Below are 25,718 nucleotides of genomic sequence, written 5' to 3'. Positions count from 1 at the left end.
CCTGACCCCCTGGACTGCACAGCAGAAAGTGAGCAGCAGGTGAACGAGCATTACTGCCTGAGCTCTGCCTCCTGTCAGGTCAGCAGTGGCATTAGATTCTCATAGGAGTGCAAATCCTACTGTGAACTGTGCATTTGAGGGATTGAAGTTGTGCGCTCCTTATGAGAATCTAATGCCTGATGACCTCAGGTGGAGCAGTTTCATCCCCAAATCATCCCCTGCCCCTGGGGAAAAATTGTCTGCCATGAAACTGGTCCCTGGTACCAAAAAGGTTGGAGAACACTATATCATGTAAGACCTTTTGTCGGATACATGTTTTACAGATATTTTCTCCCAGTTCATGGCTTGCTTTTCTTTTTTTTTTTTTTTGAGACGGAGTTTCGCTCTTGTTACCCAGGCTGGAGTGCAATGGCGCGATCTCGGCTCACCGCAACCTCCGCCTCCTGGGTTCAGGCAATTCTCCTGCCTCAGCCTCCTGAGTAGCTGGGATTATAGGCACGTGCCACCATGCCCAGCTAATTTTTTGTATTTTTAGTAGAGACGGGGTTTCACCATGTTGACCAGGATGGTCTCGATCTCTTGACCTCGTGATCCACCCGCCTCGGCCTCCCAAAGTGCTGGGATTACAGGCTTGAGCCACCGCGCCCGGCCATGGCTTGCTTTTCTTAACAGTGTTTTGAAAATTTTTCAATTTTCATGAAGTATAATTTTTCATTTGTTCCCTTAACCTTTTTCTATTGGTGTCATTCAAGACATTTATTCATTTTGTCTGTTGTCAAACTTAATTGGCAAAAAGGTGTTCATAAATATTTCCATATTATCCTTTTAAAATCGGTAGAATCTGTAGTGATGTACTGTTTCTTATTTTTGATGTTGGTAATCTACGTCTTTTTTTTTTTCTGATCGATGTGGTTAGAGGTTTATCAGTTTTATTGATCTCAAAACAGTTTTTGTTTTCATTGTTTTTCTGTTTCCTATTTCAGTAATTTCCGCTCGGATCTGTATTTTTTCAGCATGTGTGTGCACGCATGCGCGAGTGTGTGTGTGTGTGTGTGTGTGTGTGTGTGTGCGCGCGCTTGGTGTGTGGGGGGGGTGTGTGATGGGTTCTTGCTATATTGCCAAGGCTGACCTCTGACTCCTGGGCTCAAAAGATCCTCCTGCCTCAGCCTCCTAAGTAGCTGGGGCTATAGGAACATACCATATTGCTGGGCGTTTAATCTCATTATTTCTTTTCTTTACATTACTTGGTGTTTAATTTGCTGTTCTTTTTCTTACAAACTGCTCCAAAAATCTGAAACTTTTTGAATATCAACATGATGTTCAGAGGAAATGCTTATTGGAGCATTTTGAATTTTAGATTTTCTGATTAGGAATGCTCAACCAGTATAATGCAAATTATTGCAAAACTGGAAAAAAAAATCAAAATTTGGAACACTTCTTGTTCCAAGCATGTCAGATAAGGGATACTCAACCTGTAGGTATTTGCTGCTATAAATTTCCCTCTAATTGCTACTTTAGCTGTGTCATATGCATTTTAATATGTTGTATTTTTATCTTTATTCAGTTCAGAATACTTTAATTTATCTTCTGATTCATCTTTGACCAGTGCGTTATTTACAAGTATGTTGTTTAGTTTCCAAGAATTTGGGAATTTTCTGAATATCTTTCTGTTATTGATTTCTACTTTCATGCTGTTCATTGTGGTCAGAGAATGTGCTTTGTCTGATTTGAACCTTTCAAAATTTGTTAAGACTTGTTTTTGGCCCAGAATACACTCTTATGTTTCTAAATAATCCTGTATACTTGAAGAGAATGTGTATTCTGCTGTTGTTGGGTGGAATGCTTAATAAATGTCAAATAGGTTAAATTGGTGATCATGTTGTTCAAGTCATCTATATTCTTACAGATTTTCTGTCTTATCTATCAATTATTAAACTTCCGACTGTAGTTCTGGATATGTCTATTTTTCCTTTCAGTTCTATCACCTTTTGCTTCATGTATTTTGAGTTCTTTTAGTTACTTAAACTTTTAGTATTATATATTCTTTTGTTTAATTGACCCTTTTATTTTTATGAAATAACTTTCTTGATCCCTGATAATGTTCTTTGATCTAAAATCTACTTTGTTTTATATTAATATAAAGACCATAGCTTTCTTAATTAGTGCTAGCATGGTATCTTTTACCTTCTGTTATGAACTAAACTGTTACCTCTCTCCCCACTCAAATTCATTTGTTGAATTTGGAGATGGAACTTTTAAGAAGGTAATTAAGGTTAAATGAGGCCTTAAGAGTGGGACCCTAGTCCAACAAGACAGGTATCCTTATAACAAGTTGAGGCACCAGAAGTGCATGCACACACCTCTGGGTTACCTTACGGGAGTGAACTTCTATTTCTCTCTCCAGGTTTTTATGCTTCTATTGTCATACATTTTTATTACAACATGTTATGAGCCCTGTTATACATTGTTGTTATTTTTGTTTAAATGGTCAGTTATCTTTTTGAAAGAGATTTTTGAAAATAAGGAGAAAAAGTCTTTTATATTCACCCACTTATTTGCCGTTTTCTGTACTCTTCATTCTTTTGTGTAGATTCAGATTTCCATCTGGGGTCAGTTTCTTTCTGCCTACCTGACTTCCTTTAACATGTCTGGTAGTGCTGGTCTATTGGTGATGACTTCTGTCAGCTGTGGTATGACTGAAAAAAGATTTGCCTTCCTCTTTTTCCCCTCCCCTCCCCTCCCCCCCCCCCCCCTCCCCTCCTTTTGAGACACAGTCTTGCTCTGTCACCCAGGCTGTAGTGCAGTGGCACAATCTCAGCTCACTGCAACCTCTACCTCCCGAATGCAAGCAATTCCTGTGCCTCAGCCTCCTGAGTAGCTGGGATTATAGGCATGCACCACCACACCTGGCTTTATTTTTGGGGGGAAGGGGGTGTTCGTTTGTTTGTTTTTGAGGCAATCACACTCTGTCACTCAGGCCAGTATAGTGGCACATTCTTGGCTCACTACAACCTCTACCTCCTGGGTTCAAGTGATTCTCCTGCCTGAGCCTCCTGACTAGCCGGAATTACAGGTGCCCACCACCATACCTGGCTAAATTTTTTTTTTTTTTTTTTGCATTTTAAGTAGAGACAGGGGTCTGGCCATGTTGGCCAGGCCAGCCTTGAACTCCTGGCCTCAAGTGATCCTCCTGCCTTGGCCTCCAAAAGTGCTGGGATTACAGGCATGAGCCACCATGCCTGGCTGCCTTCATCTTTGAAATCTATTTTTACCAGGTTATAGCGTTCTAGGTTGATAGGGTTTTTCTGGTTTTGTGGTTTTTTTCCTCTCAATACTCTCAGTTATTCCACTGCCTTTTGGCTTTCTTGGTTTTCAATAAGAAGTCTCCCATCATTCATATATGTGTTACTCTTTATGGAATTTGTCCTCCTGCCTTTTTTCTGGCTGTTTTTAGGATATCCACTTTATCGTTGGTTTTGAGTTTGTGATGTGCCTTGGTGTCGTTTTTTTCACGTCTTTGGTGTTTGAGGTTTGTTGAGCTTGGATCTGTTTTCATCACAGGTGGAAATTTTTTGGTTATAATTTTTTTTTTTTTTTTTTTTTTTTTTTGAGATGGTCCTACTCTGTTGCCCAGGCTGGCATGCAGTGGTGCAGTCTCAGCTCACTGAAGCCTCTGCCTCCTCCTCTGCCTCTTGGGCTCAAGTGATCCTCCCACCTCAGCCTTCCAGTTAGCTGGGACTACACAGGCATGCACCCACTGTGCCCAGCTAATTTTAAAAAATATTTTCAGTAGAGATAGAGTTTTGTCATGTTGCCCAGGTTGAACAGTTACATTTTTCAAACATTTTTCTTGCCCCCATCTACCTTTCAGGGAATATAATTATATGTATATGATACAATTATATATTATATAATTATAAATTGTGTTACTAAATATAATTATGTGTATATTAAGCTATTTGAATATTTCCAACCACAGTTCACTGATCATTTGTTCATTGTTTCCTGTCTTCTTTTCTCTATATTTTATTTTGGAAAATTTCTATCATGTTCTCAAGTTCATTTTTCCTTTTCTTCTGCAGTGTTAATCTCACCTACTGTATTTCTCCTTTGTAGATGCTCAGTTTGGTCTTTTCTTCCATGTTTCTAGTTAACATGCTGAAGTTTTTCTCGACCTTCTTCATTTTGCATATCAATTGTAGTTAAATCGTACTTATACTGTCTTTGTCTTCTAATTCTGCCACCTGTGTTATTTTTACTGATTCTTTTTCTCTCCTCTCTATGGATCATATGGTCCTTCTTTGAGTTCCTAGTAATTTTTTATGGAAATTCAAATATTGTGAATTTTACCTTGTTAGATGTTGGATTTTTTTTTTTTTTTTTTTTTGGAGGGATATTTCTATAAATGTTATGGAGCTTGGTTCTAAGATAGAAAGTTACTTGGAAATAGTTTGGTCCTTTTGAGACTTACTTTTAAGCTCTGTTAGGCAGGACCAGATTAGTCTATGGCTAATAATGCCTCGCTGCTGAAGCACACTACCCATCTTAATACTCCACCTGGTACACTGTGAATTAATCAGGTTTTTCTACCATAACTGGTGGGAATACAAGCTATTCCTGGCCCTCTGTGAGTTCTGGGATCACCTTCTCTTCCTTCTCCTAGGCAGCTTCTTTCTGCAGCTGTGGTTAGTTTCCTCACATGTTTGTGGTTGTCAGTACTGGAGACTGGAAGGGGGTCCTCTGTAGATCTCTGTGCAGCTAGCGCTCTGCCGTGGTCCTCTGCGGTGGCTCTGTGAACTCTAGCTGCGTTGGTCTGCGTGAACTCCCAGCTCTGTCTCTCCCCTTCTCTGAGGCCCTATCTCCAAGGGGATAGTTGGGCTCATTGCATGTGTTGTCCTCCCATAGGGATCACTGTCTTGTGCTGCCTGATGTCAGGTGTCTAAAAAACATTGTTTTGTTCTTTTTTTTTTTAAACTTTCAGGGTTAGGGAGGATGTAAATCCAGTCCTTGTTATCCCATTTTGGCCCAGAGTACAAGTCCAGCAGTATATGACACTTTTTAAACTATAGTTTCTTATTCTTTATTCCTGGTGGATAGTAATGCAATTAACTTTTGTGTATTGATCTTATATTTAACAACTTTGCTCTATCACATATCAGACATCAGTCAGAACATTGTTAATTGTTGCAATAACAAACCTAAAATTTCAAGGACTTTCAGTGACAGATGTTTATTTTTCACTCATGGTTCGTTCATGACTGGCCCTCAGAAGCTCAGCTGTACACCTTCTTTATTTCAGGACTTAGGCTGAAGGAGCAGTGCTTCATGGTCCATGCCTGTCTCATGGTACAGAGAAGAGACCACATAATGCTATAAATCCTAAAACTTCTCCTCTGAAGTGCACATGTTACTTGCATTCATGGTTTATTGACCACACACAGTCACATGGCCAAGCGTGAGGTCTGTGGTGGGCGGAGGGGTGAGATCAGCAGTGATGTGTTGGAGCCGGCCCATATAGGTTCATGGGCACTGATGGTGCACATCTCTTCCTGTCACTGCATTTAGTGGCATCATCTTGACCATAACAAATGTTCAATGTGCCTATGGTCATATTTACTATTTATTTTTTGTTTCTGTTTTTCTTTTTCCACCCATCCCAGCTTCTAGCTGTGGTCATATTGATCTTACTAATTCATAGAAATCCTGGATTCTGTAAAGTGATCTTATATTTCAGGTTCTGTAATGTAAGTGAAGTTTATCATGCACATTGTAAAGCAAACAAAATATGATCTCATATGGCATTATCCAGATTTCTTGCCAGGACTAGTTTATGGTTCACAGGATCTTTTAAAGAACACCTTGTTGCTTTTTTTTTAATTATTATTCAGTCTCCTTTGTCCAAGAAAGGAGAGAATTTTACCCCTTTGACTTGTCCTCCAAATAAGTTTCCTTCAAGGTCCTAGTCTTCTGAATATTTTCTGTACCCTCCCAGGGTAATCTTATTCACACCATGGATTAATTACTGCACATAGATTTGATGACTCTCTTTCGAAATTTTCCCTATTGCTAACTTCGTTACTGGACTTCAGACATGTAAGTTCAATCTGGACATCACTGCCGTGTCCCACAGGCATCTCAGATTCAATCAGAACTCAGCCCTTTGCACCTCGTCTCTCTTACCAGTCTTTCTGCCTCTAATATTGTTTCTCTCTTCCTTCTGCTCCCCTGTCCCCATTATTGTCCAACACACTGTGGCAAGCGTAATCTTTCTGATACTCAAAAATCAGCCTGTCTTATGTTTTGCTGCTGCCTGTCTTCTTACTCTTTATATTCTAGCAGTATCATGCTCCACTTCCCTGAATGTCCCATGTTTACCCATGTTTTTGCATGTGCTCTTATTTCCTTCTGTATGGAATACCCTCTCCCTCTCTGACTATGCAAGGAAAACATCCCCCGAGGCTTGGTTCAGGCATCATCTCCTTTGTGAGTCCTCCCTCCGACTCAGACATGGTCAGCCCTCCTTCCTGCGTTCACTCTCTGCTTTGCATGTACCTCCACCATAGTACTTAGCTTTTCTCAGTCTGCCCATTCTCTGCATGTCTGTCTCCCCTGTGGACCAGACTCCTCCGGAGCAATGAGCTATGCCTTGTCTCTGCATCCTGGACTTAATATCTGGCACCTGCTAGGTACTTCATAAATATTTGATGAGGGAGCAAATGAACAAAGAAAATCATACTCAGAATCTATGTTCATAGCAAAAGTATTTTTGCATAATAAAGAAGAAGCAGCTAATTAAAACTACAACAGAAAGCATTTCTCCCACATCAGAAGGCTCCCTGTGAGCAGAGTAGGGAGAAGTGGATGACTCTCAGCCATTTCCCACAACACCCCAGTTTTATAGAGGCTAGCGTTCACATTGGTCCTGGCGTGATCAACAGCCTGATGAACCCTGACAAGACTAAGATAAACTACTTGTCCTCCAGTAGAATAAATATTTCAAATAAAGTCAACCCAAGAAAGTCAGGCCAAACAGCTATTGATTGCTAAAAGCCTGAACTCAAGCCCAATGAATATTCCAAAGTTCACCTCCATGCTGCTTGCCTAAATGGTGATCAATATGCAATTACTGCCCCCTCTAAACGTGTCTTACACTGCCTACCTGAAGAAGGGTTTTGCTTTTAATACCTTTTGCTTGTTGAATTTGCTTAGGCAGGAAAAAAGAGAGGCTTGGCTAAGCCAGAGTCTTTTGAATTGTATTTCAGACAGTTCTGTGTTATTTGTGAAATGGTTTGAGCGTATGCTGAGTGGTAACTGAAGGTGCCCTATTCTATGACCGCCATTCATTCTCAGAGGCCTTTTCCTGAGTGACTAAACAATACAGATATTGTATCTCAATTTCCTAAATTTTGCTCACATGATTATCTGCCCTAGTCATGACCTTTATAAATTCAAGCTTGTAAGATGCTAAAGTCCAGCTGCACTGAAAACAAGTTTCTGTTAGAATTTTCATCTTAATACAAAAAATCCCTTCCCACTGAGTTCGGAGCCTTGTTTACCTGGCTCCTGATACTTAAGATTTCATATTTCTCTCAAATAGGCCTTTTTCATACCATTGCCGTAGTTAGAACCTCTGGTCATTTCTCATTTTTGTTGTTGCCGGAATCTACTAGCTGTCCTCCCTTACCCCCAAGCGCTGTCATTCCCGTCCCTTCTTCCCACTGCTGCCAGATTAAGCCTTCTGAAATGTGTCTGTCCAGGGCCCTCCCTTGTCTGAAATTCTCGTGCCCTCTCAGCATGTGCAGGATGGAGCCTGGGTTCCCTGTGGAGCCTGTCATGAGCATGTTCCTCACAGCCTCTCCTCAGTCGTCGTGCACCGCTGGCCATTCGGAACTACCTCTCGTTCCCTGGCGGGCACGCTCCTACGCTCTGCACACACCTTTGCAGGTGCTGTACACCCACCACTGCCACCAGTGTTGTCGCTCTTCCGTCTCTGCCTGGCAATACTCATTCCTTAGACTCAGTGCAGAAGTCACCTGCCATTTGACACCTTCAGGACTTCTCCCAGATAAGGCAAATTATCTCCTCTTCTCACTACCTTGGACTTGATTTCCATTGCTTCAGGCTTTTGAAATCATAGTTTTTGTTTACCCCTTCTTAAATTGCTTAAAGACAAGGGCCATACAATTCCTAGCTGAGTATAATGCCGGCTGCATAAAGACATATGCTCAATGGTATATGCCTTCTTTTTCTTTGAAACTCAATAGTTGGATTGAAGGTCATTTGTAAGTATCTTTGGATTGTTTTGATTGAGCCACAAGGGAAGTGAAGATAGGAATAGGTTAGCATGAAGTAGGACGGCAGCTCTCTCTGTTTGCCCAGGATTGAGGAGTCCTGGGATGTCGCCGCTCTCCTTTCCTCCACGATTGGGACCCAGTCCTGGCTGGCTAGTCTGACCCAGGATAGCACTCTTTGTGACCAGTAGCACTTTAATAGTGCAGCGTTTTAATAGTGTTGTGTCTACAAAAGACTGTCCAAAGGGGATATTATTTCTGATTCCTTTTCTTTGGCTTTCACATGGGAAATTGCATGAAGGCTCCGGGTTATTACCCCATTTTTTTTTTTTTTTTTTTTTTTTAGACGGAATCTCACTTTGTCGCCTAGGCTGGAGTGCAGTGACGCTGTCTCAGCTCACTCCAACTTCTGCCTCACAGTTCAAGCAATTCTCCTGCCTCAGCCTCCCAAGTAGCTGGGATTACAGGCGCCCACCACCACACCTGGCTAATTTTTGTACTACCCCATTTTTTATGAGTCTTGCTTTCTTTGCAAGACCAGTCACCTCCCTTCAGCTGTTTAATTCTCCTTTATCTTTGGTCTCCTCATCACCATTGGCTTTTCTTAAAATAGTAATTGAAAAAAATCTTGACCTGCCTTCCCTCTCAAGCTGATGGGGTTCCTCCTCCAGGATTTACTAAGGCATAACCTATACTCACCCCTCTTATTTTCTCACCTCCTTTTACTTTTCAACCCACTTCTGCCCTACCTCTGCTTTCTGGAAGGTTGCTAGTTGCTTCCTGATAGTGGAATCTGGTCATCTTTTCTTTTTTTTATATATTTATTTTTATTTTTTTAGAGACGGGGTTTCACTATGTTGGCCAGGCTGGTCTCGAACTCCTGACCTCAAGTGATCTGCCCACCTCGGCCTCCCAAAGTGTTGGTATTACAGGTGTGAGCCACCGTGCCCAGCTGGTGGTCTTTTCTTTTGCTTTTTGACAGACTGGAATCTCTTCAGAAACTGTCTCCTTCCTCTGACCAAAGTATTCCCCGTTGTGTGCCCACTCAACTTATTCTTATGTTACCTACTTATTTGTTCGTTTATTTTAAATATTCACATATGTATTATTCTTTCCCCACAATCTCCCAAATACATGTAATCTGTCGCTCTCACTGTAATGTAACACATGACAGTCTCAGAACCAACATGTTGAATTGCATCTCCTCTACTTCTGGAATCACTTCCTCACTTGGATGCCTTCTCATGGCCTTCCATGCAGCCCACGTTTCCCTCCCTGATTGAAGCTGGGAACACTCTGCTCCTTGGTCTGCCTCAAACACAGTCTCCCGTCTGCAGCTCATTTCTATTTCAGGACCTCTGTGCTTGCTGTTCCTCTGCCTTCAATGTTGTCTTGCCCCTAAAATTACATGACTGATTCATCTTATCACTCAGTTCTCAACACAGTGTTACTCCTTAGGAGGCTCTCCTAAATAACCGAATCTAAGAGATCCACGAGTCATTCTTTCACATGGCATTGTTTTATTTCTTTGACACTAACCGTTATCAGGTGTCTTGATTTCTCTTTGTCTCCTGCAGTGAGAACGTAAACTGCTTGAAAACTGGGACCCAGTCTTTCCCAGTCACATGAGAGATATCCAGTAAATATTTGTAGGTTGAGTAAACACATGGGGAAAAATTATATGCTGATTTACTTTTCTCTGATCCTTTCATATTACTTTGGTCTCCCCAGATTTAGCTTTTTATTTTTGGAAGCAGAACCCATTTTTTACTCTTTTCTCTTGTGCCTACCACAATACTAAGTAGGTGCCCAGTAAATATTGCCTATTGGTTTGGTTGGTTTATTTACCAGCTGTAGCAAGATAGGAAATGACTGACTTGCTCCTCTCGACTTCAGAGTATTTTAAAAAATAATTGAAGATCATAGAAAAATCATACTCCCTAGGGAAGTATCTGCAAGAACAGCAGCCAGTGGCACTAGTATTCTATGACCTTTCACTTCAAGAGGGAAACATCACCTTTTTTTTTTTTTCATGATAATAGCTTATCTTTTTAAATTCTACATGTTCAGTATGGAAAAACAAGACACTGAAAAAGGGAAAATAAGATGCAGAAAAAGCATTTGACAAAATCCAACATTGTTTTATACCAATAGTTCAACTAGGAATCGAAGAGAACTTCTGCAACCATTGATAAAGATCTTCTACAAAAAAACCCAGAGCTAACATCATACTTGATGGTGAAAGAGGAGATGCTTTCCCCCTAAGATCAGCAACAAGACAAGGATGTTCACCCTCGTCACTGCTATTGGGCCTTGTACTGGAGGTTCTAGCCAGGACAGTTAGGCAATACAATGAAATAAAAGGCATCTAAATTAGAAAGGAAGAAGTAAACTATCTATTTGCAGATAACATACTGCATAGAGAAAATCCTAAGGAATCTACTAAAAGATTACTAGAACTAGCAAACGAGTTTAGCAAGGTTGCAAGAAATAAAACCAGTTGTATTTCTGTAGGCTTGCAGTGAGCAATCCCAAAATGAAACTAAGGAAACAATGTTTATAGAAGCGTTGTTCATAATAGCCAAAGGGTGGAAACAAACCAAGTGTCCCTCAGCTGATAAATGGACAGACTGTGGCATGTGTTATTCGGCAATAAGAAGTAATAAAGTACTGACACATGCTACAACGTGGATGAACCTTGAAAACAGTATGCCAAGTGAAAGAGGCTAGTCATAAGAGAACACATACTATATGGTAAACACTTACATGAAGAGTCTAGAAAAGGCAAATCTAAAAGACAGTGGAGCTCAGTGGTTGCTTAGGGCTGGGATGGGATGAAGAAGGCAGTGGGTGATAGCTAAAGAGTATGTGGTTTCTTCTCTGGATAATGAAAATGTTTTATAGTTGTGGTGGTAACTGACATATCTGTGAATATACTAAAACCCATTGACTTGTACATTTTAAAGGGTGGGACTTGTATAGTATGTGAATTGTCTCAATAAATCTGTTAAAGAAAAAAGAATAACAAAATGTCTATAATCTCAACACCCTGAAATAATCTCCTAGAATTTTAATGTCTTTCTTTCTAGTCATTTTTAATGTGTGTTTTTCATGTGTAATTGTGGTAATGCTTCATAAAGAATTTTGAGTATTGCCTTTTGTGTTTATCATTCGGACCATGAGAATTTGTCCACCGTATTATAGACATCTTGCCCTAATTGTTAACAAGTATGTTATATTTTCATTTAGATATATAACGAGTACTGCAATGAATACACTTTTTTTTTTTAAGCACTAGAACTTCCCTATGAAATACCTTATCTGAAACCTCTTTTGTTCACAGAGAAAAGAAGATCTCCCGGAGCAGTGCCCTGAAAGTGCTGGACCATGCCATGATTGGCCCTGAAGGCACAGACAACTGCCACAAGTTTGTTGACATTCTTGGCTTACGAACCATCTTTCCCCTTTTTATGAAATCTCCCAGGAAGATCAAGAAAGTGGGAACCACTGAGAAGGAACACGAAGGTAGGATTCACTGGCGGAGTCAGCCTAATTTAGGTACATTAGGAGAAACAGGAAAGGCTCTGATGTGTTTGGGGAGTAGAAAGAAAGAGTGCTGCCTTTTTTTCCTCTTCTATCTTCTATTTTTCATGAATGAGAAAGAGACCCCAGGTCACTGATAGCCTTTGTTGCAGCAGTTCTCTGCGTGTTTGAATCCTGGTGGTTCCATTTCCTTCTGGACTGTTAATAAGTCTGTGTGTGAGGGTTTTGTTTTCTTCACTATAATTTGTAGCGAGGTGTCTCTCTGATGGAAGACCCTTTTGAAAAGAGTAATGAGGTGGCAACACATGTCACCTCCAGAGTGGTGCTTTCATGTATTTCTGTACTAAAGTATGATTCAGCCAACATCAGGAATTGCCGAAATAAACTATTTACAGCCCGGATTCCCCTTTTTATGTTTCTCCTCCCTGATGGTGCATACTCCCAGCAAAATGCTGCCATGAATCGTGACACTGTAACCAGAGTAGTTACTGCTAGGCCAGTCTCTTCTGCTGTTGTCTAGTGGCCTGCTGCAGCCCTCCCCCCAATATATAGCCACAGTGCAATCTGGAAGGCCAGGGATTTATGATCATTGACAGTTGTGCTGGAGGCTGGCAGACGCTTCCACCAGGGAATTTACATGGTTGGATGGTGATTTTAAAGTGTGGGTGGCAGGCGGAGGGGAGCGAGGAGGCAGAGAGGGGGAAGGCTGAGCCGACTAGCTCATTTGGTTGTCTTCTTAGAAGCAGCATTCGTCCCATGGTTCAGGTGGCTTTTTGTCAGTGCTTGGTAGAATTAGCATGGGTATCTGCAGGGTCTTTTGCATTCCTCACCCTCATAGATGAAAGCTTGGGAACTCCCACCTCTCTGTCTTCCAATTAACTTGGCTTAGTCTCTCCCAACTTGGAGTGGCGACAGGGAAGGTGGTGTGACCCGTCTTCAGTGGCTACCTTCAGTGATATCTTCTCTGATCAAATCAACTCTCCAGAGACAACAGGAAATCTGACTGGAACAGAGGAGGAACTGACCTTGCAGATACTGTGGCCTAGAGACCTGAGAACAAGTAGAGACTCCAGTTTAACTCATTTTGACCAGACACTTCTGTAAATATGTTAACCCCATGCTAGATTTTCCCCACTGAAAATTTGGCAGCATGAGTCCCTGGGAGAGGGAATAGGGGCAGGTCTTGGGGATCTAGGAGATAAACTTCAGACAGTCACCATTCATTGAAAGCTTGCCACCTTCCTGGCCCGGCTGCACTATTTGCTATCATATTTAAAACTCATTACCTGTGAAGTACTGGTGGCATCCTTACCTTATTTGTTTTTAGGGGAGATTAACCAAGAAAGCAACCAAGCTGTGGCTTCTACAACTAACTAACTGTGTGACTGTGGCACCTTTGCTTAACTTCCCTGCACTGCACTTTCCTTTCTAGTCTGTAAGATGAGGGAAGTAGTCTAGTGAACTAGAAGCTGTGATATCTGCGCCTTCGGATTCTAAGGCACAGGCCCTTGTTGTCAAGGTTGCCTGCGATCCAGAAAGCTCCTCAGGGTCTCTGCTGTGGCTGACCTGCTGGGTTCCACTGAAAAACCCGAGGCTGCATGTTGAGTGTGCTGGAAGAGAGTGTGAAGGAAAACAGCCCTTAGCAGGCTCCTGCTCTGTGTGCATGGCACTGAGAAGAGGAGGAAGTGACAGATTCAGTGAGCAGCTGCTTTTCTTCAGAAAAATGTGCCCAGTGGCGTGCTTACCAGTACATTTGCTTTGCAGTACCCGCATTAGGAATTTGATGACATTATGTTAGTGAGGGCAATGGCTTGGTAAGACGCCTCCTAGAAGGCATGTTTGGGCTGTAATGCTGGGGAGGATGAGCTCTGCATCCTGAGTGGACCAGCACTCAGAGAGCAGAGGTGAACCCCAAGTAGAAAGCACAGCCCTATACTCCTGCCGCCACCCCTACAAGCTGCTGCCATGCTGCAAACCAGCCTTCAGCCAGGAATGGCAGAGTAAGAATGGAGGCAGAGCAGAGCAGGCACATTGTGCAGGGTTTCTTTGTCCTGTCCTCCGGGTAAGACTGTGCTCTTGGTTGCCCTCTGTGTGCAGCCCTTCTCACGTAAGTGTGCCAGATTGGTGTGCTAAACTAGAGCACAGTGGCCCCAGACCATCAGGAATACTGGTGAGCATATCCAGCTCATTCCTGTCCCCGGGCTTCCACCATGCTCTTCACTCCATGAGCAGTGATTTTCTCTGACCTGTCTGCCTGGCTATCTTTTAGTCATCCTTGGTCCTTAGTTTTTCTTTCTTTTTTTTTTTGAGACAGAGTCTCACTCTGTTGCCCAGACTGGAGTGCCGTGGTGCGATCTCAGCTCGCTGCAGCCTCCGCTTCCCAGGTTCAAGCGACTCTCCTGCCTCAGCTTCCAGAGTAGCTGGGACTACAGGCGCCCACCACCACACCTGGTTAATTTTTGTATTTTTAGTAGAGATGAAGTTTCGCCATGTTGGCCAAGCTGGTCTCAAACTACTGACCTCAAGTGATCCACCCACCTTGGCCTCCCAAAGTGCTGGGATTATAGACATGAGCCACCGTGCCTGGCCTGGTCCTTAGTTTTGATGTCACTTTCTCAGGGAAGCATGTCATGAACTGCTAGACTAGGATAGAAGCTTCTGTTCAGTGGACTCTTGGTGTCAGAACTCTGTCTTCATAGCCCTTGAAATTATGGAACCAGTGGTCTTGTCGCCTCTAGGCCCCATTGCCTGGTTCCATGGTGCTTGGCATGTGGTAGATGCACAGTAAATGTTTCTTGACTGTGTGAATGAACAGCCATTTCCCTGAAAGACTGCTTGCTCATTGAGGACAAGCATGGGTTTGGGGCTTTCCTCAGAAACCTACAAGGTTGAAATCCATATAGTTGATTTTGATTCAGATTGATGGTTGTCAGTCTGTCATACACCTGGAGTGAATGGTCTTTCACCCAGCTTGTTTGGAAGCCAAGATGAGTGTGTTGTCAGCCCTAAGTTTTATTCTGTCACATTGGCCTGGAGATAATGGCAGAAGCCCCACTTTAGAGCCACACCCTTAAGAGCTTTGCTGTACACAGACCTTCCTTATAGGCGAGGCCACCCTATGACAAGCACCTGGGGCAGCCCAGCTCCCAGGTAAGCACTGAGGCCTGGGAATCAGCTCGCCAGTCCAGAAGCTCTAGAGAGCTACCCCACACTCTTCCCTTTCTTTCTTGTCAAGCTTCAGGGGCTTGTCACTGTTGTCCACAAGAGCACCAGGATGGCTAACTAGTAGAAAGGAGAGTTTTGTTGACAATATGAGTTTGTGAACTAGGAACAGACAGTCTGTGGCATGTACCAAAGGTGCCCTGTCTTCAAAAAGCGAAAGGGCGGCTTGGGTTTTAGGCCCCACAAGTTCTGTATTGGACAGTAGAGTCATGCACATTCAGCAGTTTTTTTGGGGAAAAGCTATACATATTTATGAAGGGAGGCAAGTACATGCACAGTGGGCAAACACATCCGTGTTCCCTCTGGGGCATGGTTTTAGCATTAAAATGAGACCGGATTTGGCTCTTTATGCCAAAAGGTGAACTATAAGACACAAGTTTGTATACGGTCTCCCTGAGCTGATTGAAACTGGCTGGAAGTCTGCAGTTGCTTATCGGAAAAGAATGTTTGCAAGGCCAGTCCTCTCTCCAATCAGACTTAAGAGGGGTCTGATAATTTGCCTGATATTCTTAGGGAGTTTCTCAGGAGTATGTTTTGTGTATGTAGCCATGGGAATTCAGGAAGTTGCTATGCCAGCTGAGCCCTGAACCCTCCACCTGTAGGAAACCTTAGGGTCCATCTTAGTTGATAAAGGGGTATCTGTTTTGGTCTCTCAGATGATGTCACACATCCCGGTTTGCCTCTTGAAGGCCATCCTGGTCCAATCTTAGCCCCTGTCACCTCTTAGGGCCTCCCTTGACTCCCAAAGTCGCAGTACAGCCTGATGTGGCACAGACGGATCTGCTGCTTATCAGCTGTGCCATCTTGGGCAAATTCCTAAGCTCCCTGGACCGCACTTGCCACATCTGTAAAATAATGAGGCTAGAATCACCATGAAGGGTGTTTGCGAGAGTCAGATGAGATGACATGTACATGCTTAGCATAGGCCCCAGAATAAAGCAGGCACTAAGAGACCTTAAACTGCCTCCACTTCTGCCCACCCTGGCTTTAGTCACATATACCGATGGGGGTGGCCAGGCAGAGAGAATGCCCACACCTCTGCTGTGGGAGGGCCAGGAGGGTAGGTTGGTTTTACTGGCCTGTGGTCTAATTGCTTCGTGATAACTGTGGGCAAATGGGCAAATTCGTTCTTGATGGGAATGTCAGGAGTCATGCTATGCTAAGTAGTGAGTGACATAAAAACAGCTGTGTTCCCAAGCCAGCAGAAGGGCTTGAAAAAAGTGAACTTGTAGATTAAGGTGACTCTAAAGGAGGGGAGTAAAACCAAACTGCCCTTGTAACCTAGAATGCTGGTAATTTAGTTCCTCTTTTGTGACTTGGGGTGGGGAAGGGAAAGAATTATTATAATTGAAATCCATTCAGGTTTGCATAATAAAACCTTCAGAAATAGATCAGGGGAGGCACTAAGCTTGTGGAATGGATTGGAAAGAAATGATTTGCCCTTGGGTTCAATAGCATGATTGGCTGCCTCCTTGGTTTTAAAAGAATAGCACGGTATATATTGTCTCCTTGGTATTCGCTGCTTCAGAATAGGAGGGAAGAAGAAAAGAGGTGGGATCCAGAAATGGCATCTGACCTTTACGTCTTGTCTCTTTTTAAAATTCTTATTAAAATAGGTCCAGTTTTCCTTGTATTGCTTCATTAGGTATGTGAGTTATTGAGCTTGTAGCAGTTCTAGTTAATTGCGCTGTTTTAACACAGTTCCCCTGGAGGCTGTTAAAAGCTTTAAGCGGGTGAGCTACCGAGCAGCGTGTAGGTGTGTGGTGTGCATGCTAGGTATATACACGCATTTTTACCTTTTCAGCAGTGACAGCAGTTGATAACAGGTCAGTGCTTTAAAGAATACTTTTCTGTCATCAGCAAAGAATTGTAAGTGATTCAGCTGGACTCCACATGTCAGGAAGCATACAGCTGCCATGTGTATCTTCCTAACAGCGAGGAAGTCAGATCAGAGCTCCCACGCCACCTCCTAGGGTTAGAAGAAGGAAATGGCAAAACCTTTCCTGCAGTCAGAAAATAAGAGAATTTAGCCAACACAGACAAAAAGAAACATTTTTAAAAGTCTTCGTGGTGGGCTATAATGACATGGCGTTGTTTGAGGCCAACTTTTATTGGGGCTCCTGCTAGGTTCAAAGTATAACAAAGACCTAGTATGTGACAGGTCCAGTGGGGACAAGGAACAGAACACAGTGCTGGTCCTGGGTGAGGCTGCTCTTCCTAGTATTCCATCTCCCGATCCCTTTCCTCTGCCTGTCCCTCAAGCATTTGTTTTTGAATGGATTGGCAGTGTCTTCCCCTATTTCTCTCTTTTTTCTTCCATGCATTCTCCTTGGGTAATCTCATCTACTCCTGCAGCTTTACCCTTCATCTGTCTGCCATTAACTCACAAATCTTCAACTCGCTCCCAAGCTCTGGGCTAATAATCAGCAGATAGCACCAGAACTTCAAACTCAGCTTGTTCAAAGCCATATCCATTCCTTCACTGCTGCCGTCTTTTCTGCTTTCCTGTCCTGGTAAATGGCACCAGCCTCCTCGCCACCACCCACTGTAGAAATCAACATACCATCCTTAACTCTAATATTCCACACGTGAAATTGATCATCAGTCCATGAATTCATCTTAGAATATCTCTTGAACCAGTCTTTTTCATTGCTTTTTCATTGAGTCTTTGCGTCATCACCTCTCCTGAACTTGACTGCAACCTTAGTAAGTCTCTCTGCTTTAGTCTTCCAATTCTCCTGTTCTCTCAAAGTTACCACCCAGGTAGGAGAGACATTCCCAGCCCTCAACAAATTTACAGTTTGAAGAAGGAGGAAAATAGACATGGGGGGGAAGCAATTTTATAAATATTTACCACAAAACTTTATTGCAATTACAGAGACATACTAGACAAGAATATTTCATTGTTAAAGGAAACACAAGAACAGAAATGCTTACAGAGGAAGACACTTCTGGTGGGAGGGAGATGACGTTACAGACTGAAACAAAGAGCATTAGAATTTCACCCAGCACGGTCATTTGTTATTCCCCGCATTCAGCACCTGCAGGAGTGTCTTTACACATCTGATCATGTTTGAGCCTTACAGCAGCCCTCCAAGCATGGTGTTATTTTTCATTCTGAAGATGGGGTAATTGTCAGACTCACTGAAATCATGGCTTCAGGTCATACAGTGGGTAAGTGGCTACATTGGGAGTCAGACTCCTCCTCCGCTCCTGATCACAAATGTCACACTCATTTCACAAAGTCATTGCCATTGGTGTTTGCTGTCATGGGTCCAGTCTAGCTACTCTTCTCTTAATTGCTGATAGTCAAGAGTCCTTGATTAGAAGACCTTGGTGCTTTGACAAGTCATCATAGTGGTAGAGACTCTTATCTTTTCAAATTACAGATGTTATTAGGGGCAGATGGCAAAATAACTTGATGAAATTGTTGTTTGGCATTTTTACTGCCTATCTAATTCTGCCTGTCATAGTGCCTGGTGCATGGTAGATGCTCAGTAAATATTGAGTGAATGAATAAATGAATTTATTTAACACCTTTGTATCGTGTACTGGCTGTAATCAACATGAGACACATGGTGGTACTTAAGGGCACTGTGGAAGTCGGAGTGTTGTTAATGAGTGTACCAATTTATGGTTCTACCGTCAGGCTGCTTAGCAGCTGTCCTGTAGTAATTTTCAATACATTTTTTTTATCTTTAAGATCAGAATTAATACGTACCTTCTTGGGTTAAAATTAAGTGAAGTGACTTATGCAAATCTAACACAATGTCGGGGGTGTCTTAGTCTATTTTGTGTTGCTGTAACAGAATACCTAAGACTGAGTAATGTATAAAGAAAAGTAGTTCATTTGGCTCACAATTCTGGAGGCTAGGAAGTCCAAGATCAGGCAGCCCATCTGGTAAGGGCCACATGTTGCGTCAGCTCACAGTGAAAGGCAAAAAGGGAAATGATTGTGTGCAAAGAGCAAGCATAAGAGACAGCCTTGCTTTATATCAACCTTCTCACGGTAACTAATCTAGGCCAGCAAGAGCAAGAACTCATTCATTCCCAGCAGACTACATTAATCCCTTTGTGAGGGTGGATCTCGCATGACCCAGATGCCTTTTAAAGGTCTCACCACCTCTCAACACCATTACCATGACAGTTAAATTTCAACATGAGTTTTGGTGGGGATAAACCACATCCAGACCATAACGGGTGGATTGATAAATGTTTGTTTAGATCATTTATTACTGACTGCAGACATCACACTATAATAAATGTTCCATTAGTGGTTGAAGAACCCCAGAGAAAGGAGTATCCAAAGGGCTTCTGGGAAGGCTTAAGAGATGAGATAATATTTGAATACTCTGAAGGATAAATAGTATTTCATTCTTGTGCCAGTGAAGGAAATGGCAGAGGAGACAGTGGGCACAAGGCATTTGTAGGTAGTTATTGTGATATGGATGGTGAAGAACATGGGCTTTGGATTAAGACAGGACTTAGTTGGTGTCCTGGTCCTGTCATTTACTGGCTGTGCGACTTTGGGAAAGTTGCCTAACCTCTCTGAGCCTGTAATTTCTTCTGTTGTAAAATTCAGATACTCTTAGGATCTATCTCGTAAGGGTGACAAGTGAAGATTAAATGAAATAATACAGATCAAGTTCTTAGCATAGACCCTGTGTCGTTAGTATTAGTGGCTGGAGTGAGGATGGGTTTCTAGTTCATATTCCTCCTCCTTCTATGTTGGTAATGTTAAAAGTACTTGCCAGAAGAAATTCTTTTCCTTCCTGAATCTACCAATCCTAGAGGTGGGCTGTAAATGTGCCAGTTCTATGTGGAATACAAGTAAAAATCTTCCCAGATAGGATATGCAAAGGAATCTCGGTCCATATTTCTCCTCTGTCCAACCTATAAACAGAGGATTCAGAGTCTGCCCCCACCACCCCTATGCCCGTACTCGTATTCTCCAAGCTTGACAATCAGAGTTGGTTATAGTGGTCAGAACAACGAGCCAGTGAAGAGTGAACAGTATTTAATTTTAAGAATGGCATTAAGCCATGTGCTAGCAGCAGTTTATGTTAAATAAGGATGAAAATGTCTTGCTGTTATTTTTTGTTGCTATTTGAAAACCTTATAATTGAATAGTTTCTGGATCAATTCCTTTTCTTTCCCTCCAGCTGCTTGTCTTATTCCTGACCACGGATGACAAAATGCAGGGATGCTGAAATAAACAATGTGTTTGGATTTGGGGTTCCTTTCATCAGGCTTGAGGGGATGATTTTGAGTGGTGCACATCTGGTTTGTTAACTGGTTCAAGTCTTATTACGGATTTACCCACAGGTCTTTCCCAAGTAGAGCACAGCATAGCTGTTTGCCATTGAAGAAGACAGTGAGACAGGATGAATTTGCCATTCTGGAAGCAACTCTTCCCTTTCAAGGGAGTGGGGAAAACATTAATGGTCACCTCACATTTATTGGGCATCTATCTACTAAGCCTCAGGGCTTTACAGGTGTTCATCAGTACCTTTATGAAGTAGGCATTTCTGTCTTCTTTTTACAAGTGAGTATCAGACAGTGTCAGTTACCAAAATACCACATTAGTAACAGAGCAAAATTTGAGCTTAGGTCTACTTCTAAAGCTTCTTCCAACACCAGGGTGGCTCCAGTGGTCTTCTTGGTTGGTGATACAGAGGTAGCACAGAGTCATGGAAGGCAGATTGCTTTTGTAGGCACATAGGCCCGATTTCAAACCCAGCTTGATCTGCAAGCTAGCTGGTGGCCTTGGGCAAGTTATTTCTTCTCTCTGGACCTTGAATTCCCTCTTCAGTCAAATAAGCCTGATAAAACCTTTCTTAGAATGTTTTGTGACGAATAATGATTATGAGTGTCTGACATAGTCTCTAGCAGGTCAGCATTCAATATAGTGATATGGTTATTGCACATTTGCCGTCTTTCAAAAATAGAATGGGTTCCTACCTCTTCCAGTTTCATGTTTACGTGTAGGATGCAAACCTCTTTCCTTTTGTGGGTGTGAAGCCCAGCTGTGACCTGGGACTTTATATGTGGACAGGCTGGGTCATAGCAGGAGCTTCCTGGGAAATGGGACAGCCACTGTTTTTCATGATGGCATATTACCCTGATCCCTCAGTCATGACCCTCGTTATGCTAGCCCTTTTAAAATTCATTGCTTCTTCAGATAGGTACCAGACTCTTCTGTTTCAGTTTGAAGCTCCCATTCTAGACTGCCCTTGCCGAGGGTCTATTTCTATGGCTAGATGCCTCAAAGGTAGGTCAGTGAGGCTTTATTCATTCTTGTATTAAACAAACCACTAGTCCCTGCTTTGTGTCAGACTTGGTGCTCACACAGCCCAGCTAGAGAGACATAGAAACCGGCATTTCTATTGTGAGGTAAAAATGTAAGGTGAATGAGCTGACAGCTCAGCTAGGGAGACAGACACAGAAACCTGCATTTATGTTACAAGGTAAAGATGTGGAAGTAGGAGGCACTGTGAGAACACAGAGGAGGGCCTCCCCATTGTAGTGAGAGAACTGGTGATTAGAAACAGCGCTACCCTAGGAACATGGCCCCCTGAGCCAAACCTTTGGTAAAAGTTAGCCAGGTAAAGGAATGTCAATGGAAAAAGCAGCATGTATTTAAAAAAAGTTGGGAGAGACAAACTGCAGTGAGCCTTAAACCTAGCTGACCATCAGAATCATCTGGCATTTCACTGAAAATATTGGAGACATGTTCCCAGTTTCTGATTCCAGCAGCCTGTATAAGGTCAATGAATCTGTGTTTTCCCCAAGTTCCACAGGAGCATCCTCTGAGACCAGTCTGGTACCAGTCCTTGCTGAGGAGAGTATGGAGATTAGATAGTTAAGCAGAAGCCAGACCTGGAAGGACCTGTAGAGCTGTTGCAAGGATTGGGTTGTTTAATCTCTGGACAGTATTGAGGACAGCACTGGTGCCCTAGTACCTAGTAAGCATTCACTAGGTGTTAGTAGTCATTGCCGTTAGGCTAGTTATTTTAACTATGCTGTGCTAACAGAGGACTGTCCTGAAGTTTTACAGGTCATAGGAATAGTACTAATTTTAGTTATTTTGACTGTTTCAGCTAATTAGCCCAAATTCAGTTTTGATATTGAGGGCTTGGTCGGGGAGGACAAAGGAGAAACATTTATCACCCGTTTTTCTTTTGTGTTTTTCACTGAGCCAGGTAGAAACTTAGCTCTTTAGGGGCTGCATTACCAGAATTCTTCTTTTAGAAATAGAATTTTCCATTGATGCTTTGTTATTGTGTCAGTATGACTCTGTTTTTATTTATAATCTTGATGAAATTTTATAGAAATAGTGTAGGGTGTAGTATATCTCTTTTATAGATAAAAACAAATGCTAGCAATGTGGAAACACAAGTAGAGAAATAGCCAGATGTCTTTAGTTATTTCTCCTTTTGTAGGTGGTGCCAAATTGGGGAAATAACTTAGGAACCAGGCAGTAATTAAGTATGGGCTCTGGTTTATTAAAATTGAACACTTAATCTTTACTGGGATATGCTTCCTAATGTTGCCATTTGGGGGCTTTTTTTGTTCATAGTCCGCTAATAGGCTTTTAAATATATTAGCTCATTTCACCTAATCCTCACAATAACCCTGTGAGCAGTGTATTATTACCCATGCCTTATAGATAAGAACACAAAGGCCCAGATAGTTTGTCATTTTCTGAAGGTCATACAGCTAGTACCTCGCCTTCCTAGGAACTAAACCTAGGATTTTCCTGCAGCTTCCAAAAACTGAATCACAAGGAGTGCTCTTCTGTTTTTGGTTTTAGTTTTTTAAATCATCAATTAAGGTTGCTAACCTGTAGTGGGACTAATTTAAACTGTTCAGTGTCTTTTCTCTTCAGTTTCTTTAAGCTGTCTGTAGTCCTGGCTCCAGTGCTGCGTGAATAACCTTCATGTCTCAATCCCAAACGTTTTGCCCTCCCTCACTTTGTTTGCTTCTTCTTGGCCTTCAGACCTTAAGATATCTCTACCCCCTGTATCCACTCTCCACACTGCCGTCCATACCTGATGCCCAGCACTGCTCAACCTTCAGTTTCTGTTCCTAACCATTCCCTGCCTGGCTACCTTGCAAAGTTGCATGCCTTTAGGTAAATGTTTCCCTTAGCATTCCAGCCTTTCCCCCAATTGGCCTCCTCTTAAGAATGAGACATAAATCTGTAGTTTCCACCCTGACTGATCAGTATCGCCTGAAGAGCTTTGACAAAATACATGTCCCTCCTCCAGCAATTCTGAGGACTGGGGCTCCAAGCATCTATATTTTTTAAAAGCCCCAGATCCTTCTATAAAATAAGAATAATGAAAGAGAAAAGGGTGGGAGGGTGGCAGCTCTGGATTCTGTTGCCCGGCTAGTGTTGAGAGCCACTGGCCAGAATTCTCACAGCACAAGCCTTGGTAAGCACCCCTTTTACTTTCTCTCTGTGCCACTAGAAGATTGTTGACATGATGGGTCTTTGGGGAAGGCGTGTTAAACACAGCTTTGTTGCTTTATCTGAGTATGAATAGAATAAACTAATGTAGAAAATTTTAAAATTGTGAAAAAAGATGAAGGTAAAGTAAAATCACCCCTAATCCTACCACCCAGAGTTAATTACTGACAACATCATGGACGCCATCCATTCAAACACCATGTTAGGGACAGAGTGTGTGTGTGCGTGTAATTTTGTATAAATGGAATCAGATGGATATACTGTTTTTACTCGCTGCACCTTGGGCATTTTTTAGCAGGGGTGGGCCTTTTACAGTTAGGAGCTAGACTCTATATTTTTAGAAGGCAGGATAAATTTCAGGTAAAATGATTAGGTTGTGGAGGTGATAGCAGTTTGGAGAGGTAAGCTGAGCTGGACTGGGCTTAGATGGTGACATTGGCTCTTCTTTTTTTTTTTTTTTTTTTTTTTTTGAGATGGAGTTCTGCTGTTGCAATGGCGCCATCTCTGCTCACTGCAACCTCTACCTCCCAGGTTCAAGCGAGTCTTCTGCCTCAGCCTCCCAAGTAGCTGGGACTACAGGCATGTACCACCATGCCCGGATAATTTTTGTATTTTAATAGAGGCAGTGTTTCACTATGTTGGTCAGGCTGGTCTTGAACTCCTGACCTTAGATGATCCACCCACCTTGGCCTCCCAAAGTACAGGTATTGATCGACTTACGACCTATGCAACTTACAACCATTTGACTTTACGACCCACAATCGCTAGCCACGACTGCTCTGCGTCTGGCAGCGCAAACATTGCCCAGCTGGGCGTACGACAGTGCGGACCAGCTTCTGGCAGCACTACCATCTCCACGTGCACCATTTCAACTGTATATATAGCCTACTCAACTTACGACCAAATCGTGTTATGACTGGTCCCAATCGTGGTCGTAAGTCGAGCAGTAGCTGTACTGGGATTACAAGCGTGAGCCACCACACCTGGCCAACACTTGCTCTTCTAAGTGTTGTGAATGTGTTGCAACTTCAGGGTAGTAAGGCAATGAGTTGCAGACTGAAGCCTAATGCATCCAGTTTCATTTGGTTATAGCATAAGAGGGGAAGTGAAGATGCCTTTCACATGATATATATTTTTTAATGTGTGAATACTTGAATGTGTTAGACATGTTGGCATCTGACAGAAGATATAATGTGGAAGGGAGTAAACTGAAAATAAACTTGTATACATTTCACTGCTCATAAAGAATACAATTACGTGTGTGAGATGTTTGTTAGTGTCTACCTTCCTGGACTCTTGTAATATTGGATGTGATTTTTATATGCAGCAGCCTGCAGGTTGCTGGGGAAATGCTCTGTGTATTTAATCATCTTGCAGTCTTACTTGTTTGTTTTTTTTATGGTAAGAAAATGTTGTTGGCTTGCTTTTGTAGCCAGATTGATTTTGCTTGTGGGTGTCCAGATGCTGATGAGCTGTAATTAGCATAAGAAGGAGGTTGAAAAGATGTTGAACATTGTTTCCAGGTAGCCAAACAAAGGATCCCCAAACAGAAATTATTCTCAAGTATCAGATTCAGGAGAAGCAGCCCTTTTCTCTTTGAGGAGCAGTCTATTAAAGGATGCTTATGTTAGGCTGGGTAGGTCACCACTGCGGATGGGGCTGTAGAAAACTTGCTGGGAACTGGTCCTGGGGGTGATTTTCTGCTGCAGAACATCTCTCTTTGTGAGAGGAGTAAATTTAAATCACTTGGGTAGTCCAGTAGAAAGTAGCCCTGGGCTGGGTTCAGAGGACTTGGGTTTGTGCTGCTATAACTCTTGTGCTTGGGCTCTGTGACTTGAGTGTCATTTGTTCTCTCTGAACCTTAGTTTCCTCACCTTTAAGATGGAGACAGTACTTCAGTTTGTGAGACTTGGATAAGATAATGTATGAGAAAGTGCTTCATGTACTATAAAATTACGCACACAAATGACAGGGTACTGTTGTGATGCGTATTACATTCATTGTTTTTTCTCTGTTACTTCTACATTCCTTATACTTTTTCTGAGTAACACTTTTCTTCATTGTCCCTGGCTCCAAAGTAGAAAGAAAATCATGGTTAATTTGGTCCCTATTTGCTGCAGGGTTATTATAAAATAAATTAAGCATGTCATTTTGATAATCACTTAAAAAAAAAAAAAGCCTTCAACTTT

General features: G+C 42.3%; 1 protein-coding gene across 1 annotated transcript in view; it reads left to right on the top strand.

Moving 5' to 3' along the window:
* CTNNBL1 (catenin beta like 1) overlaps positions 1–25,718 on the top strand; it is a 177,802-nt gene that overhangs the window by 95,305 nt on the left and 56,779 nt on the right. The window contains exon 11 of the mRNA XM_032294987.1: positions 11,635–11,816. Within this exon, the coding sequence (XP_032150878.1) occupies positions 11,635–11,816 (182 nt within the window). The remainder of the gene's footprint in view (positions 1–11,634; positions 11,817–25,718) is intronic.

This window comes from Sapajus apella, unplaced genomic scaffold (genome assembly GCF_009761245.1).
Source record: "Sapajus apella isolate SASKATOON/1434 unplaced genomic scaffold, GSC_monkey_1.0 scaffold33, whole genome shotgun sequence".
Taxonomy (NCBI): Eukaryota; Metazoa; Chordata; class Mammalia; order Primates; family Cebidae; genus Sapajus; species Sapajus apella.
Note: the sequence above shows the minus strand (reverse complement) of the source record. Positions and strands in the feature narration are given on the sequence as shown.